The sequence below is a fragment of the Lithobates pipiens genome, unplaced genomic scaffold, assembly GCF_037356315.1.
Source record: "Lithobates pipiens isolate NorthernLeopardFrog02 unplaced genomic scaffold, aLitPip1_a1.2 Scaffold_1, whole genome shotgun sequence".
Classification (NCBI taxonomy): domain Eukaryota; kingdom Metazoa; phylum Chordata; class Amphibia; order Anura; family Ranidae; genus Lithobates; species Lithobates pipiens.
The window spans coordinates 172,516,666-172,529,890 of record NW_027507685.1 but is presented as its reverse complement, the minus strand read 5'-3'; the positions used below and the strand labels follow the sequence as shown (position 1 = coordinate 172,529,890).

General features: G+C 42.4%; 1 protein-coding gene across 2 annotated transcripts in view; it reads left to right on the top strand.

Moving 5' to 3' along the window:
- The window catches only part of FGD1 (FYVE, RhoGEF and PH domain containing 1), a 276,522-nt gene that overhangs the window by 248,873 nt on the left and 14,424 nt on the right, over window positions 1–13,225 (top strand). For both annotated transcript variants that reach the window (XM_077478897.1, XM_077478898.1), the window contains exons 11-15: window positions 3,425–3,517; window positions 3,625–3,704; window positions 5,630–5,660; window positions 9,322–9,423; window positions 10,716–10,841. In XM_077478897.1, coding sequence (XP_077335023.1) covers window positions 3,425–3,517; window positions 3,625–3,704; window positions 5,630–5,660; window positions 9,322–9,423; window positions 10,716–10,841 — 432 coding nt within the window. The remainder of the gene's footprint in view (window positions 1–3,424; window positions 3,518–3,624; window positions 3,705–5,629; window positions 5,661–9,321; window positions 9,424–10,715; window positions 10,842–13,225) is intronic.

The window sequence follows — 13,225 nt, the reverse complement described above, 5'->3', positions numbered from 1 at the left end:
TACTTTCGCAAGGCACTGTATACAAGATGCTGTATGTGGCTGCACAAATGATTAATACAATGTAAAATATTACAAGTTCTGGTTCAAGAATGTGTTTTGGAGCTTTATATGCAATGCCAAGATACAGTTTATTTAAAGTGGTTGTAAAGATAAAAGGTTCTGTGCTTTGATTCATTCTCTGCATTAAGGTGAAAAACCTTTATATGTCACCAGCCCCCTCTGAAATACTTACCGGAGCCTGATCTCTATCCAGTGCTGTGCCCATCTGCAGCAGCTTTGCTTTTCTGTCCCCTCTTCTCACAGGAGGCTTCTGCTGCTGTCAATCCAATCCTGTGAGCAGAGAGTGGGGAGCAGGGCTGAGCTGCACTGTGTGTCAATAGCTTGGGATCGAGCCTGCACAAGTGACTCCATAGCAATCGGCTTGCTATGGTAGCAGTCAGAGAAGAGTGCAAAACCATTGCACAGAGCAGGTAAGTATGACATGTTTATTTTTTTTGAATAACAAAAATGAAACCTTTACAATCACTTTAAAGCTGAATTTGACTCTGGAAGCTGCAGCTTTCACAAATCGAGCTCCAGATTGTCTAAGACTAGGAGTCAGAGGTAGCAGTCCAAAAGATCTTACAGGCTCAGTTCACATATATGTGGTGTGGCACATAGCATGTGATTCAAACAGGAATAGCGAAACTCCTGTGCAAATCATACGCGATGTCTGTGCGATTTGAGCCATTCATTTGTATGGCTCAAATCGCACTGCATCTGCACAAAAAAAGGTGCAGGACCCTTTTTTTCTCCAGCACTGGAATCGGATTGCATTGGTCTTGGTTTTCACATCTTTGTGATACGATTCTGTCAATTGCACTGCATTTTGTGAACCATTTAGGGGTGCTGTTAACCTAAAGTGGAGTTCCAGCCTGTATTAAAAAAAATTAAAGTTAACAGCTACAAATACTGTAGCTGCTGACTTTTAATATAAGGACAATTACCTGTCCAGGTATCCCACAATGTCGGCACCCCCATCCGAGTCGTCCATCGGCTTCGGGTGCAGACGCCGGCATCCTTACTAAGGGAAACCAGAAGTGAAGCCTTGAGTCTTCACAGCCTGTTGCCTACTGCTCATGTGCGAGTTGCGCTGCTCTTTCTGAATGGTCCCGCTGTCTTCTGGGACCTGTGTGTCTCCCAAAAGGCCGCAAAGGGAAGGAGGAGGGGCTATAAACTTTGTAGATCGCTGCATTGTTGTGCGGCGATCTTACCCGGAAGTGGGAGCGGTTACCTGGTTTTGACAGGTATCCGTTCTCCCGCAAGAAGTGCCAAATGTGGCAGTGAAGAGGGTGGTGCGAACAAGCAAAGTTTCCACTTTTGGATGGAGCTCAGCTTTAACATTGAAACCCTCTGTGCGATTTCAATGTGGTGTTACCCGAACTGCATTTATGTGAACCGATCATTAGGGTGCTGCTTAGGCACAGTTACCATTTCTAAATGTTCCCATAATTAAGCAAATCTTCGCCTTGTGGCCTCGTTCACACGGATGTACTTAAGCATACACCTGTGCAAGGGCAGTGTTTGCTCGCATGTGATGCACAGGTGTTCGGTACATTTACATGTGGGTAGTCCGATTAATGTCTGTTGGGAGCAGCAGTTGTGCCATCCGGCTGTGACATCTGTGTAGGTGCGTGTCGTAAAACTCTTACTGCCTACATTATGAGATATGAGAGAAAAGCAGCTGGGAAAATAGCCCTGATTTTTTTGTCTTTCTTTTTTGGTTAATGTCCCGGTATATCACCCTTTCTCAACTTTTTTACCCTAGAGAAACCCTTGAAAAAAAAATCAGATTTTAGGAAATCCCTGCTAAAATCAATTTGCTGGGGGTCAGTGGGAAAAAATATCTCTTGAGCCTTGCACACACGATCGGATTTTCTGTCGGGAAATGTGCGGCGGAAAATCTGACCGTGTGTACGCTCCATCAGACAATTGTTGTGGGATTTCCTTGGACAAGTGTTGGATAGCAGGTTTTAAAATTTTCTGCGGCCAAATGTCTATTGGACATTGGACAAAAGTCCATTGGACAAAAGTCCAAAGTACAAGCACGCATGCTCGGAAGCAAGGACAAGCCAGAAGCGGTTGGTCTTGTAAACTAGCGTTTATAATAATGAATAATGGAGAATTAACATTTGGGACGCAGCAAATTATGAAATCTCAAAATGCAGCGCACAATTCTCTTCTTCCTTAATGGGATAATAATGAAGCTGCTTTGCTGGTGATACTGATGGAGTTATTGCAAACTTATTTTCAAAGGCTTTTTTCTCTAGTGATAAAGAATAATATTATTATGCTTTTTTTTTTCTTATTTGGGCAAGTTACCACAACACCATTATCCCATAGTTTTTAAGATCAAAGATACAACTGTGTTGGTGTCCCTTGTCAATTTTACATTGTATTTTTTTAAATGTAACTGCCTACTCCCAAACTGTCATTTGAAGTAAAACACATAGCTGAGTTTTATTCTACACATTTTTTTTATTGTGCATTAAAAAAGAAAACAAATAAAATTGGATATGCTATCTGCTAATAGAACTTAACCAAAAAATGCATTCTATGCATCCAAAAATATAGGAAATATACCAAATCAAAGGATTATTCAACCAAAAAAACAATGTCAAAGCAAAAAACTCCAAGTCCAATAATAAATAACAGGTTATCTCCTCCGATTCCACAACATGTCTGGTTGACGAACGGCCGTTCAGAAACAAACTGAAAAGCGCAAAATGAAAAGCGCAAAATGAAACACGTGAATCAACACTCACCAATCTTCTACCAACACGAAATTAGCAGAAGGAGCCCAAAGGGTGGCTCTAAAGAGCTGAAAAAACACGTAGTACGTCTAGTACATCACTACATGTGTGCTTGTTGGCCAACAATTGTGTGCCATTTCTATGCAAGACAAGTTTGGGCCAACGCCCTTCGGATAAAAGGCCACGGTTTTGTTGGCCAACAATCTGATTGTGTGTACGAGGCTTTCCATTGATGGTCAGGTGAAAGAACACAACCCTTATTAGAGTGTTAGAATTTCTGCCTGTAGAAAAAGCCAAAAAGATTATTGGTGTCCTGCTGTGGCATTGGCTCTGGAACTATACAGCCACCATGAGATGAGGTCAGTCAGCCATAGGTCAAGGAACCATTGACCCCAAATTAGAACCACAGTAAATCGTAACACTATGGGGTTGATTTACTAAAACTGGGGAGTATAAAATCATCTGGTGCAGCTCTGCATGGAATCCAAGTAGCTTCCAGGTTTTATTGTCAAAGCTTAATTGAACAAGCTGAAGTTAGAAGCTGATTGGCTACCATGCACAGCTGCACCAGATTTTGCACTCTCCAGTTTTAGGAAATAAACCCTTATATACCTTATTTAATTGTTTTACAGTTCAATGACCGCCTGCTCTACTGTGTCCCGAAACTGCGTCTGATTGGTCAGAAGTACAGTGTGCGAGCCAGGATTGACGTAGATGGGATGGAGGTGAGTGACAAGTAGCACTTAATTGTATTAAGACAATCTAGCAGCACTAATAAGAAGTTGGTTTGTACATGCCAAAGAATTTATTGTTTACTTTCCCTCCATCTCAGCTGAAACACAGCAGCAGCCCTAACCTGACAAGAACCTTTCTAGTGTCTGGAAAACAACGATCCCTGGAGCTCCAAGCCAGGTATTCTATGCTTAACATTATAGGCAGCTGAATTTTCGGACTTTTAAAGTGGTCCTAGCTTCAGCTATATTGTTCACATCAGATACATGCATGCTAAGGTTTACACTTCAGGTATTTATATTACTTTTCACAGAGATCATAGTGCCTTTATCCGATTTTCTCCACCAGAAACATGGGGGGAGGGATTTACTAAAACTGGAGAGTGCGAAATCTGGTGCAGCTCTGCATAGAAACCAATTGGCTTCCAGGTTTTATTGTCAAAGCGTAGCCCGGGTTCACACTGCCCACGTGACTTTGAAGTTGGACCCCAGCATGACTTCGGCACAACTTGCATTCGACTTATTTAACAGAAGTCAATGCAAGTTGTATCAAAGTTGGGTCAAAAGTAGTGCAGGAACCTTTTTCTAAGTCGGAGAGACTCAAGTCGCACGATTAGAATGGTTCTATTGCACAGAATGGGGTCCGACTTCTGATGCGAAATCAGAGCAATTGTACCATCATTGTGAACCGGGCCTTAATAGTACAAGCTGAAGTTAGAAGCTGGCTGCAATGCAGAACTGCACCAGATTCTGAGTTCTTCTGTTTTAGTAAATCAACCCCATGGTGTAATTTTTGTTTAGGAATCATCCAGGATCACCATCTAATCCCTGGACATAGATACTGGCTCAGAGATGACACAGTCATAAATAATGACGCCTGTGTAGTTCTTGGCTGTTTTTACAAATGTCTGACACAGTAGCCCCCTGCTGCAGCCTCTATCCTTGTGACTTGCTAACAAATTTAGGAAGTTTCTGTACAGTCTAAGTGAACACTGGGTTAAGAGAGACTAAGGAAATGCTTCCTTCTTTCTGCAGCAGATTGATGACATAATCTCTGCCTAGATAAATTTCTGGTTCAATGATCAGAGGTAGAGACTTTCTTTGAATAAATATACTATTGCTGTATAATTTACTGAAAGGTCCACTTTAATTATCAGGCAAGGTAATGGTTCCCTACTTCTGTCCTGAGCCCCACCAGTGAGATCTCCCCCTTCTGGCAGCACAGATTTGTCTGCCTCAGTCTGCCCTTTTTTCTGTTTTATTAGTATTATCCATTTTTCAAGGTAAAGTTTAACAACAGGGATGCCCACACTGGGGCTAATAAAGAACATTCAAGCCAGCATGAGATGGTGGAAGGTATAAAGTGGTAATAAACAAATCATGGGATGTCCAGGCTTGGTAAAAAGGGTTTGTAAATCCAGCCATACATTGATCGAAATACGGAAGGTTCAGTAGCAACCAGGGATCCATGTATGGGCAGGGTGTGATCCACGTGTGAAAAGGGTGTCTAAAGATTTTGGAAAATTGGAAAAATTCCACACAATATGCCAGCTATAGCCAGCAGTGCTTATCAGTGTATTCTAACGACGGGGATGTCTTCCTGCTGTCAGAATACAAAGTCTCAACAGGAGTGATTTCTCTATCCACTTCGAATGTGTGGATGGGGTTATCTGCTTTTTTTTTCCTTTCAACCTGCTGGTTGAACAAAAAAAAAAAAAAATACTAATCTATGGGCTGCCTAAGTTTCCCATATAGGGATGCAGTGGGTTTTGGCCAATGCTGAGGCATGAGCATGAAGGCAGAAAGTAAGGGTTTAGGGAGGTATGTCTTCCTACTGAGGATGTCTTGTAAGAGAGGAGAGGTACTGTGAGGCATAGCTCTGGATTAAAGGTTAGTGTGGCAGTCTGAACTGTGATTTTGCTTTTTAAAAATGAACACTTGATGAGGAACATTTTTAGACACAAATAGCCAGGAGCTGCACAGTCCTTCCTAAAATCTATGGGTCTATCACCCCATCTGCTTTTATTTAGTAATATCCGCAAAGGGAATATCTGAGTGAAAACTACAACTATATGTAAAAATCTTCTTTTTTTTTTTTTTTTTTAGAACCGAAGAAGAAAAAAAGGAGTGGATTCAGGTAAGAAATTATTTTCCAACTGTATTTTATCTGTTTTTGGACAATTTTCTTTGTTATTTTATTTTTCATTGAATAAAAATTTATTATGGAAAAAAAAATTTCCGCTGTATGTATGTTTAGAGAATTTATTAATCAAATTCAGAGGTGAACTCTTCATTCAGTTTTGCATTGTTGTTGGCAAGTTGACTTGGTTGTTTAATCCAGCAGCCCGATATTCCCATCATAATTGATAGTGAGATTAACTATAACATCTATTCAAAAACCAAATGATGATGTTTATTCCTCTCCCCAGTGAATATTCCTAAAGTGGTAGTAAAAGTTTAAAAAAAAAAATCCCCCCATAATGTGATAGTATGCATCGTATACTAGCATATTATGAAAGACATGAAAACTAAACCCCCCTTGAAACGAAGCCCTCCAGCAGTGTACTGTCACTGCTGCATAGGCTTCTATCTTCATCTGGTCTTTCTTCTGGGTTTGTAGCCTCGGCCGCTTGAATGGCTGAGTCACAAAGACATCACTCCTGCACATGAGTGCGGGAGTCACAGCCGCGGCACAGAGCTCTGAAGGAACGACACAGGTATGCTGTTCCCTCAGAGTGCATGCGTTGCTGGCTGCTGCTCACGGTGCACATTTAGGAGATATTCATTTAACCTACAGGTAAGCCTGTAACTGTAGGTAAAAAAAATAAAAATAGAGTTTACTACCACTTTAACATAGCGGGAACAAGTAATTTGTCAAGTTGTCCTCAAGGAATATACAGTGGTGTGAAAAAGTGTTTGCCCCCTTCCTCATTTCCTGTTCCTTTGCATGTTTGTCACACTTAAGTGTTTCGGAACATCAAACCAATTTAAACAATAGTCAAGGACAACACAAGTAAACACAAAATGCAATTTGTAAATGAAGGTGTTTATTATTAAAGGTGAAAAAAAATCCAAACCATCATGGCCCTGTGTGAAAAAGTGATTGCCCCCCTTGTTAAAACATACTATAAGGCTGCTTTCACACTGGGGCGGGAGCAGCGTCGGCGGTAAAGCGCCGCTATTTTTAGCGGCGCTTTACCGTCGTTTTAGCGGCGGTGTGCGGGCGCTAGCGGGGTGGTTTTAACCCCCGCTAGCGGCCGAAAAGGGGTTAAACCCGCCCGCAAAGCGCCGCTGCAGCGGCGCTTTGCCGGCGGTATTGCCGCGGTGTCCCATTGATTTCAATGGGTAGGAGCGGTTTAGGAGCGGTGAATACACCACTCCTTCACCGCTGCAAAGATGCGGCTGGCAGGACTTTTTTCACCGTCCTGCCAGCGCATCGCTCCAGTGTGAAAGCCCTCCGGCTTTCACACTGGAGTTAAAGGGGCCGGTTTTTTTCAGGCGTTACACAGGCGCTATTTTTAGCGCTGTAACGCCTGAATACCGCCCCAGTGTGAAAGCAGCCTAACTGTGGTTGTCCACACCTGAGTTCAATTTCTCTAGCCACACCCAGGCCTGATTATTGCCACACCTGTTCACAATCAAGGCATCACTTAAATAGGAGCTGCTTGACACAGTAAGGTCCACCAGAAGATCCTTAAAAGCTACACATCATGCCGAGACCCAAAGAAATTCAGGAACAATTGAGAAAGAAAGTAATTGAGATCTATCAGTCTGGAAAGGGTTATAAAGCCATTTCTAAAGCTTTGGGAATCCAGCGAACCACAGTGAGAGCCATTATCCACAAATGGCGAAGACATGGAACAGTGGTGAACCTTGCCAGGAGTGGCCGGTCGCCCAAAATTACCCCAAGAGCGCAGCGACGACTCATCCAAGAGGTCACAAAAGACCCCACAACAACGTCCAAGGAACTGCAGGCCTCACTTGCCTCAGTTAAAGGGGAGGGCCACCCTGAAAAACAAAAAAAAATTAAAAATTACAAAAAATCTAAAAAAAAAAAAATGAAAATTTTTTTTTTTTTTTACTTACCAGAAATGCCTGTTGCTAGGCACTTTATCCTAATCTTCCTCCTCCCCGGAGATCTTCTGTCTTCTCTCTTCGTCGCGGCGTCTTCTGGGTAATGAGTCGTGCTGTGTTCTGGGAACTGTGTGTTCCAGAACACAGCGAGTCCCATTCAGAAAGCGCTGCGGGACTCGCGCATGCGCAGTAGCTGCGGTACTCGCGCATGCGCAGTAGGAAATGGGCAGTGAAGCCGTAAGGCTCCGCTGCCTGTTTCCCTTACAAGGGATGGCGGCGCCGGGACCCGAGAGCCGAGGGACGGGTCGCCCTCGGGCGGCCGACATCGCGGGCGCCCTGGACAGGTAAGTGTGTTTATTAAGTCAGCAGCTGCAGTGTTTGCAGCTGCTGACTTTTTTTTTTTTTTTTTTTATAACCGGCCCTCCGCTTTAAGGTCAGCGTTCATGCCTCCACCATCAGGAAAAGACTGGGCAAAAATGGCCTGCATGGCAGAGTTCCAAGGAGAAAACCACTGCTGAGCAAAAAGAACATCAAAGCTAGTCTCAATTTCTCCACAACACATCTTGATGATCCCCAAGACTTTTGGGACAACATTCTGTGGACCGATGAGACAAAAGTGGAACTCTTTGGAAGGTGTGTGTCCAAGTATATCTGGCGTAGAAGGAACACTGCATTTCATAAAAAGAACATTATACCAACAGTAAAATATGGTGGTGGTAGTGTGATGGTCTGGGGCTGTTTTGCTGCTTCAGGACCTGGAAGACTTGCCGTGATAAAAGGAACTATGAATTCTGCTGTCTACCAAGAGATCCTGAAGGAGAATGTCCGACCATCTGTTCGTGTACTCAAGCTGAAACGAACTTGGGTTCTGCAGCAGGACAATGATCCTAAACACACCAGCAAGTCCACCACCGAATGGCTGAAGAAAAACAAAATGAAGACTTTGGAGTGGCCTAGCCAAAGTCCTGACCTGAATCCTATTGAGATGTTGTGGTATGACCTTAAAAAGGCCGTTCATGCTCAAAAACCCTCTAATGTAACTGAATTAGGACAATTCTGCAAAGATGAGTGGGCCAAAATTCCTCCAGGACGCTGTAAAAGCCTCATTGCACGTTATCGCAAACGCTTGGTTGCAGTTGTTGCTGCTAAGGGTGGCCCAACCAGTTATTAGGTTTAGGGGGCAATCACTTTTTCACACAGGGCCATGATGGTTTGGATTTTTTTTCACCTTTAATAATAAACACCTTCATTTACAAATTGCATTTTGTGTTTACTTGTGTTGTCCTTGACTATTGTTTAAATTGGTTTGATGTTCCGAAACACTTAAGTGTGACAAACATGCAAAAGAAACAGGAAATGAGGAAGGGGGCAAACACTTTTTCACACCACTGTACACCCCACCAGCAGATGTGTGCCCTTTAACAGAGGGGTTAACATACTTAATTTACCTAAGCTGCAATATAAGGGGGAGACCCTAATAACACATATTCTAAAATATTCTGTATTCCTACTGGTGAGTAACATTATATATAGTTATAAAGGTAACACAAGCTTAAAATGTAGAACAAAACCACCCAGTTTTAATTCTCCCCTCACTGAATGAACTCTGATCTGTTGCATTCTATGTTTTGCATGTCATTGTTGGTTGATTAAATAACCTGGAAAGAGGATTGTATATTACAGTGGGTGATCACTGACTGTCATTGTGTGTTTTTTACTTGTAGGCTATTGAAGCCACCATGAGTCGTCATGAGCAGACAGTAGAGCAGTTCAAACTGCTTAATTCCTCTCATCGAGAAGATGAAGAAACTCCCCCCAATTCACCGGTAAGAAATGGCTTCAATTCCTGGGAAGGGGTGTGACAATTCAGCGGTGTCTAGGGAGATGTTAAAATGTGTTGCGCTTAAAAGAGAACCTAAAAAATCGGATATCTATATAAAAATATAAATATCCAATTCATAAATCAATCAGTAAAAAAAAATGTTCAATTCATAAACAAACCAAAAGTCAATATAGTTATATAGTAGGTAAGGTTGGATAAAGACAATAGTCCATCCAGTTCAACCTGTGTATTTTTATTTTTATTTTTTAATATTTAATATATATTTTTAATATTTAATATTTTTTTATAGTTAATATATCTCATATATTATCTGTCATTATATATGCATCTACATAACCAAGCCTCACTTTTAGTGGTAGTCAAGCCTCGCTTTGGATTCAATCGAGGAATTAGTAATCGATTAGCTAAACCTCATTTTGGATAGTCGGCTGATATACAACCAAACCTCCAACTGAAGTCCAGAGTAGGAAAACACACGGCAGAACTAAAATAGAATTTGTTTTTCCGCAATATTAATATTACATTAGCCCAAAAAATTAGCAATAAAAAATAAATAAATAAATAAGATTACAACTACAAGTCTTTAAGCAATCTCAATTCCTGTAAGTGCCACCTAGTGGCCATACACTAGCATGATTACATCCAAAGGGAGGTGTTTGATGGTCATACAAATGGTATAATTAATCCTAACAAAATGAAAACATTAAAATCACACAATTTTAGGAATATGTTACACAGCAATTCCACACAACTCTGCAAATTGGGGTTCTGTGACTCATAGGGGTGATGCATGTCCCAGTTTGGCAGCCGTGACCAGATGGCAGAGATTCCCTCATCATCTTACATGTTTCGAACATCTTGTGATGGAACACAAAACCACAGACAGCAGAGCCTAGAACCTATTTAGACTAAAGCTGTTAATACATTGTAATATATCCTTTTTCAGACCCGCAGAGGAATCTTTTGATTTCCCCATTCACCCTAAACAGCATAAATGGAGCAATCTCCCCTGTCGGTTGCAATTGATTGGAGTGTGGCCGACAGTTTTCCCCCCAGCTCCTTCGATTATCATCTTGGGCAGGAGGGTGACGAAAGGGCCCAACTACTGCTCAAATTTTTCTTCATGTATGGCCAGCTTAAGACTTTTCACGCAGTGGACTATTGATTTTGGAAGATAAATGTAATTTGCTTGGTCCACTCTGCTAGCCTGTTACAACTTTTACCCCTTATGTGGTTTACATATGGCCTTTTTTATACCTTTTATTCCTTATACAGAACACAGACCTGGGTAAGCGAGCGCCGACGCCAATCAGGGAGAAAGAAGTAACCATGTGCATGAAATGCCAAGAAGCTTTTAATTCTATAACCAAAAGGAGGCACCACTGCAAAGCCTGTGGCCATGTAAGTACGGTATATCTTATTTGCTTTGTATCCTCTACCAACGCTCCTTCATGTGGGGTCACTTATACAAATATCTTTGTATTTGACGTTCCTTTGACTGTGAGCATCTATCCTGTTTCTTCTATTTTTTGTATTTTCTTCTGCTGTTCAGTCCTTTTTTCTTTACCTCGAGCTGTATTCTTGTCTATTCATATTGTCCTCTCTATAGCTTATTATTTTTCTTATGAATATAGTCTTATCTTATTACTTTGCTGATTGTTGTTCCATACCTATAATTGGATTTACTGTTTATCTCTCTCAGATTCATGATTTTTAACCTAATTCAAGTTTTCTTTTCATATTGGTTCACATATCTCTTTCTTTATTGCTCATTTTCCTCTACCAGTCTTTATTTCCATTCAATCCTAGTTCTGACTGTCTTCCCTTCCAAATGACCATTTCCCTCTCATTTTAGTGACTTTTAATTCTGTTACTATTATAGTCTTTTTTCTTTGTTTGATGGTCTATTGAAGATTACTGTATTTATCGGCGTATAACATGCACCCCAATTTAAGAGGGAAGTTTCAGGAAGAAAAACTTTTTTTTTTTAAATAGACCACTTTGAAGCAAAATAATGGTCAGTGAGCATCAATGCAGCCTGATTAGTGCCCATCTGCAGCTTTATCTGTGCCCATCTGAAGCTTTATCAGTGCCCATCTGCAGCCTAATCAGTGCCCATCTGCAGCCTAAGCAGTGCCCATGTGCAATCTAATCAGTGCCCATCTACAGTCTAATCAGTGCCCACCTGCAGCATTGCCCAGTGTCCATCTGCGGCCTTGCCAAAATATAGGCTGCCACCGAGGGGAATGAGGGGACGAGCGCTGCCAAAATAGAGGCGGATCTCCTATGTATTCGGCTCGGCATCATGCCCATTCCCGCCCCTTGGCCCGGATCTTATGATGGACATAAAGCTGGTCCAATGCCGGGACGTCAATGCTTAAAAGATGTCCAGGGGGCGGGACTGAGGGTGAATGTGAGCCAAGCTGAGCACATAGGAGATCCGGCTCTATTTTGGCAGCGCTCGTCCCCTCGGTGGCAGGCTATATCGGCGTATAACACGCACGCACGATTTTCCCCCTATTTTAGGGAGGGGGAAGTGCATGTTATACGCCGATAAATACGGTATCTTCTTTCTAATCCATGTACTTCATTATTTCTCCTGCTTCCTATATAAACTCATATTTTTTGCTTCACCTGAGGCAATAGGGAAACAGGAGTGCCACACCAATAGAACCTCAAACTATTGACAACAAAAATCTGGCAGAAAATCTAAACCTAACATGCTCTATCCAAAAATAAATATGTTGTAAAACATTTTGGCTGGAGTTGGATTTTAAGGGACAAGTTAAGGGTTGTGTTTGAGGTGGATGTTAAAGGCTTGTTATAAGGCATGAGGTTTTAAAGTGAAGTGATGATCTTGCTGATCCTTTCCCTCCTTCCCAATGTCATATCTAATAGCACCAGACTCTCATCTCTAGAACTTAAGGTGGTTGTGAGCCCTTACCTATACTTAGTGAAGTGACTGGTCTCAGGTGATACACAGAGACATAGGTTGTACCTGTTTATCTGCCATATTCTCTTGTCTACAGCCATTCAAAGTCTAGAATTTATAAAGCTTGTCTGAGCTATTAGATAACAGGGGACAGAGAGCTGACATTACACACTGCAGAGCTCAGTGAGGAAAGCTCTGAGAGCAATATTGGACGAAAAGGGACCCCCCCCCCCCCCACACACAGTTCACAGGAACCACACTGATGCTGTCAATCACAGGCTGTGTGCTGGAGATCCTTCCCCATCACCCTTTTTCTGTTGGTGTCAGGAAAACTTGCCAGAAGTGACTCGTGCAGGTGGCAGAGGAATAGGACAGCAGCCAAAAATTAAACTTAGACCCCTTTCACACTAGGGCGTTTTGCAGGCGCTATAGCGTTAGAAATAGCGCCTGCAAAACGCCCCAAAGAAGCTGCACCATTGTGTGTAGTGTGAAAGCCCGAGGGCTTTCACACTACAGCGGTGCGCTGGCAGGACGTCAGAAAAAAGTCCTGCCAGCAGCTTCTTTGGAGCGGTGAAGGAGCGGTGTGTTTACCGCTCCTCCACCGCTGCTCCCCATTGAAATCAATGGGGCAGCGCTGTAATACCACCGGCAAAACGCCGATATTGCGGCATATTGCCGGCGGTTTTAACCCTTTCACGGCCGCTAGCGGGGGTAAAAGCGCCCCACTAGTGGCCGAAATACGCCGCTAAAAATAGCGGCGTTTTACCGCCCACGCTATCGGCGGTGTGGTGTGAAAGGGGTCTTAGTGCTCTGGATTGTGAAAAATACACACTATAGAGCAGGGGTATCAAAG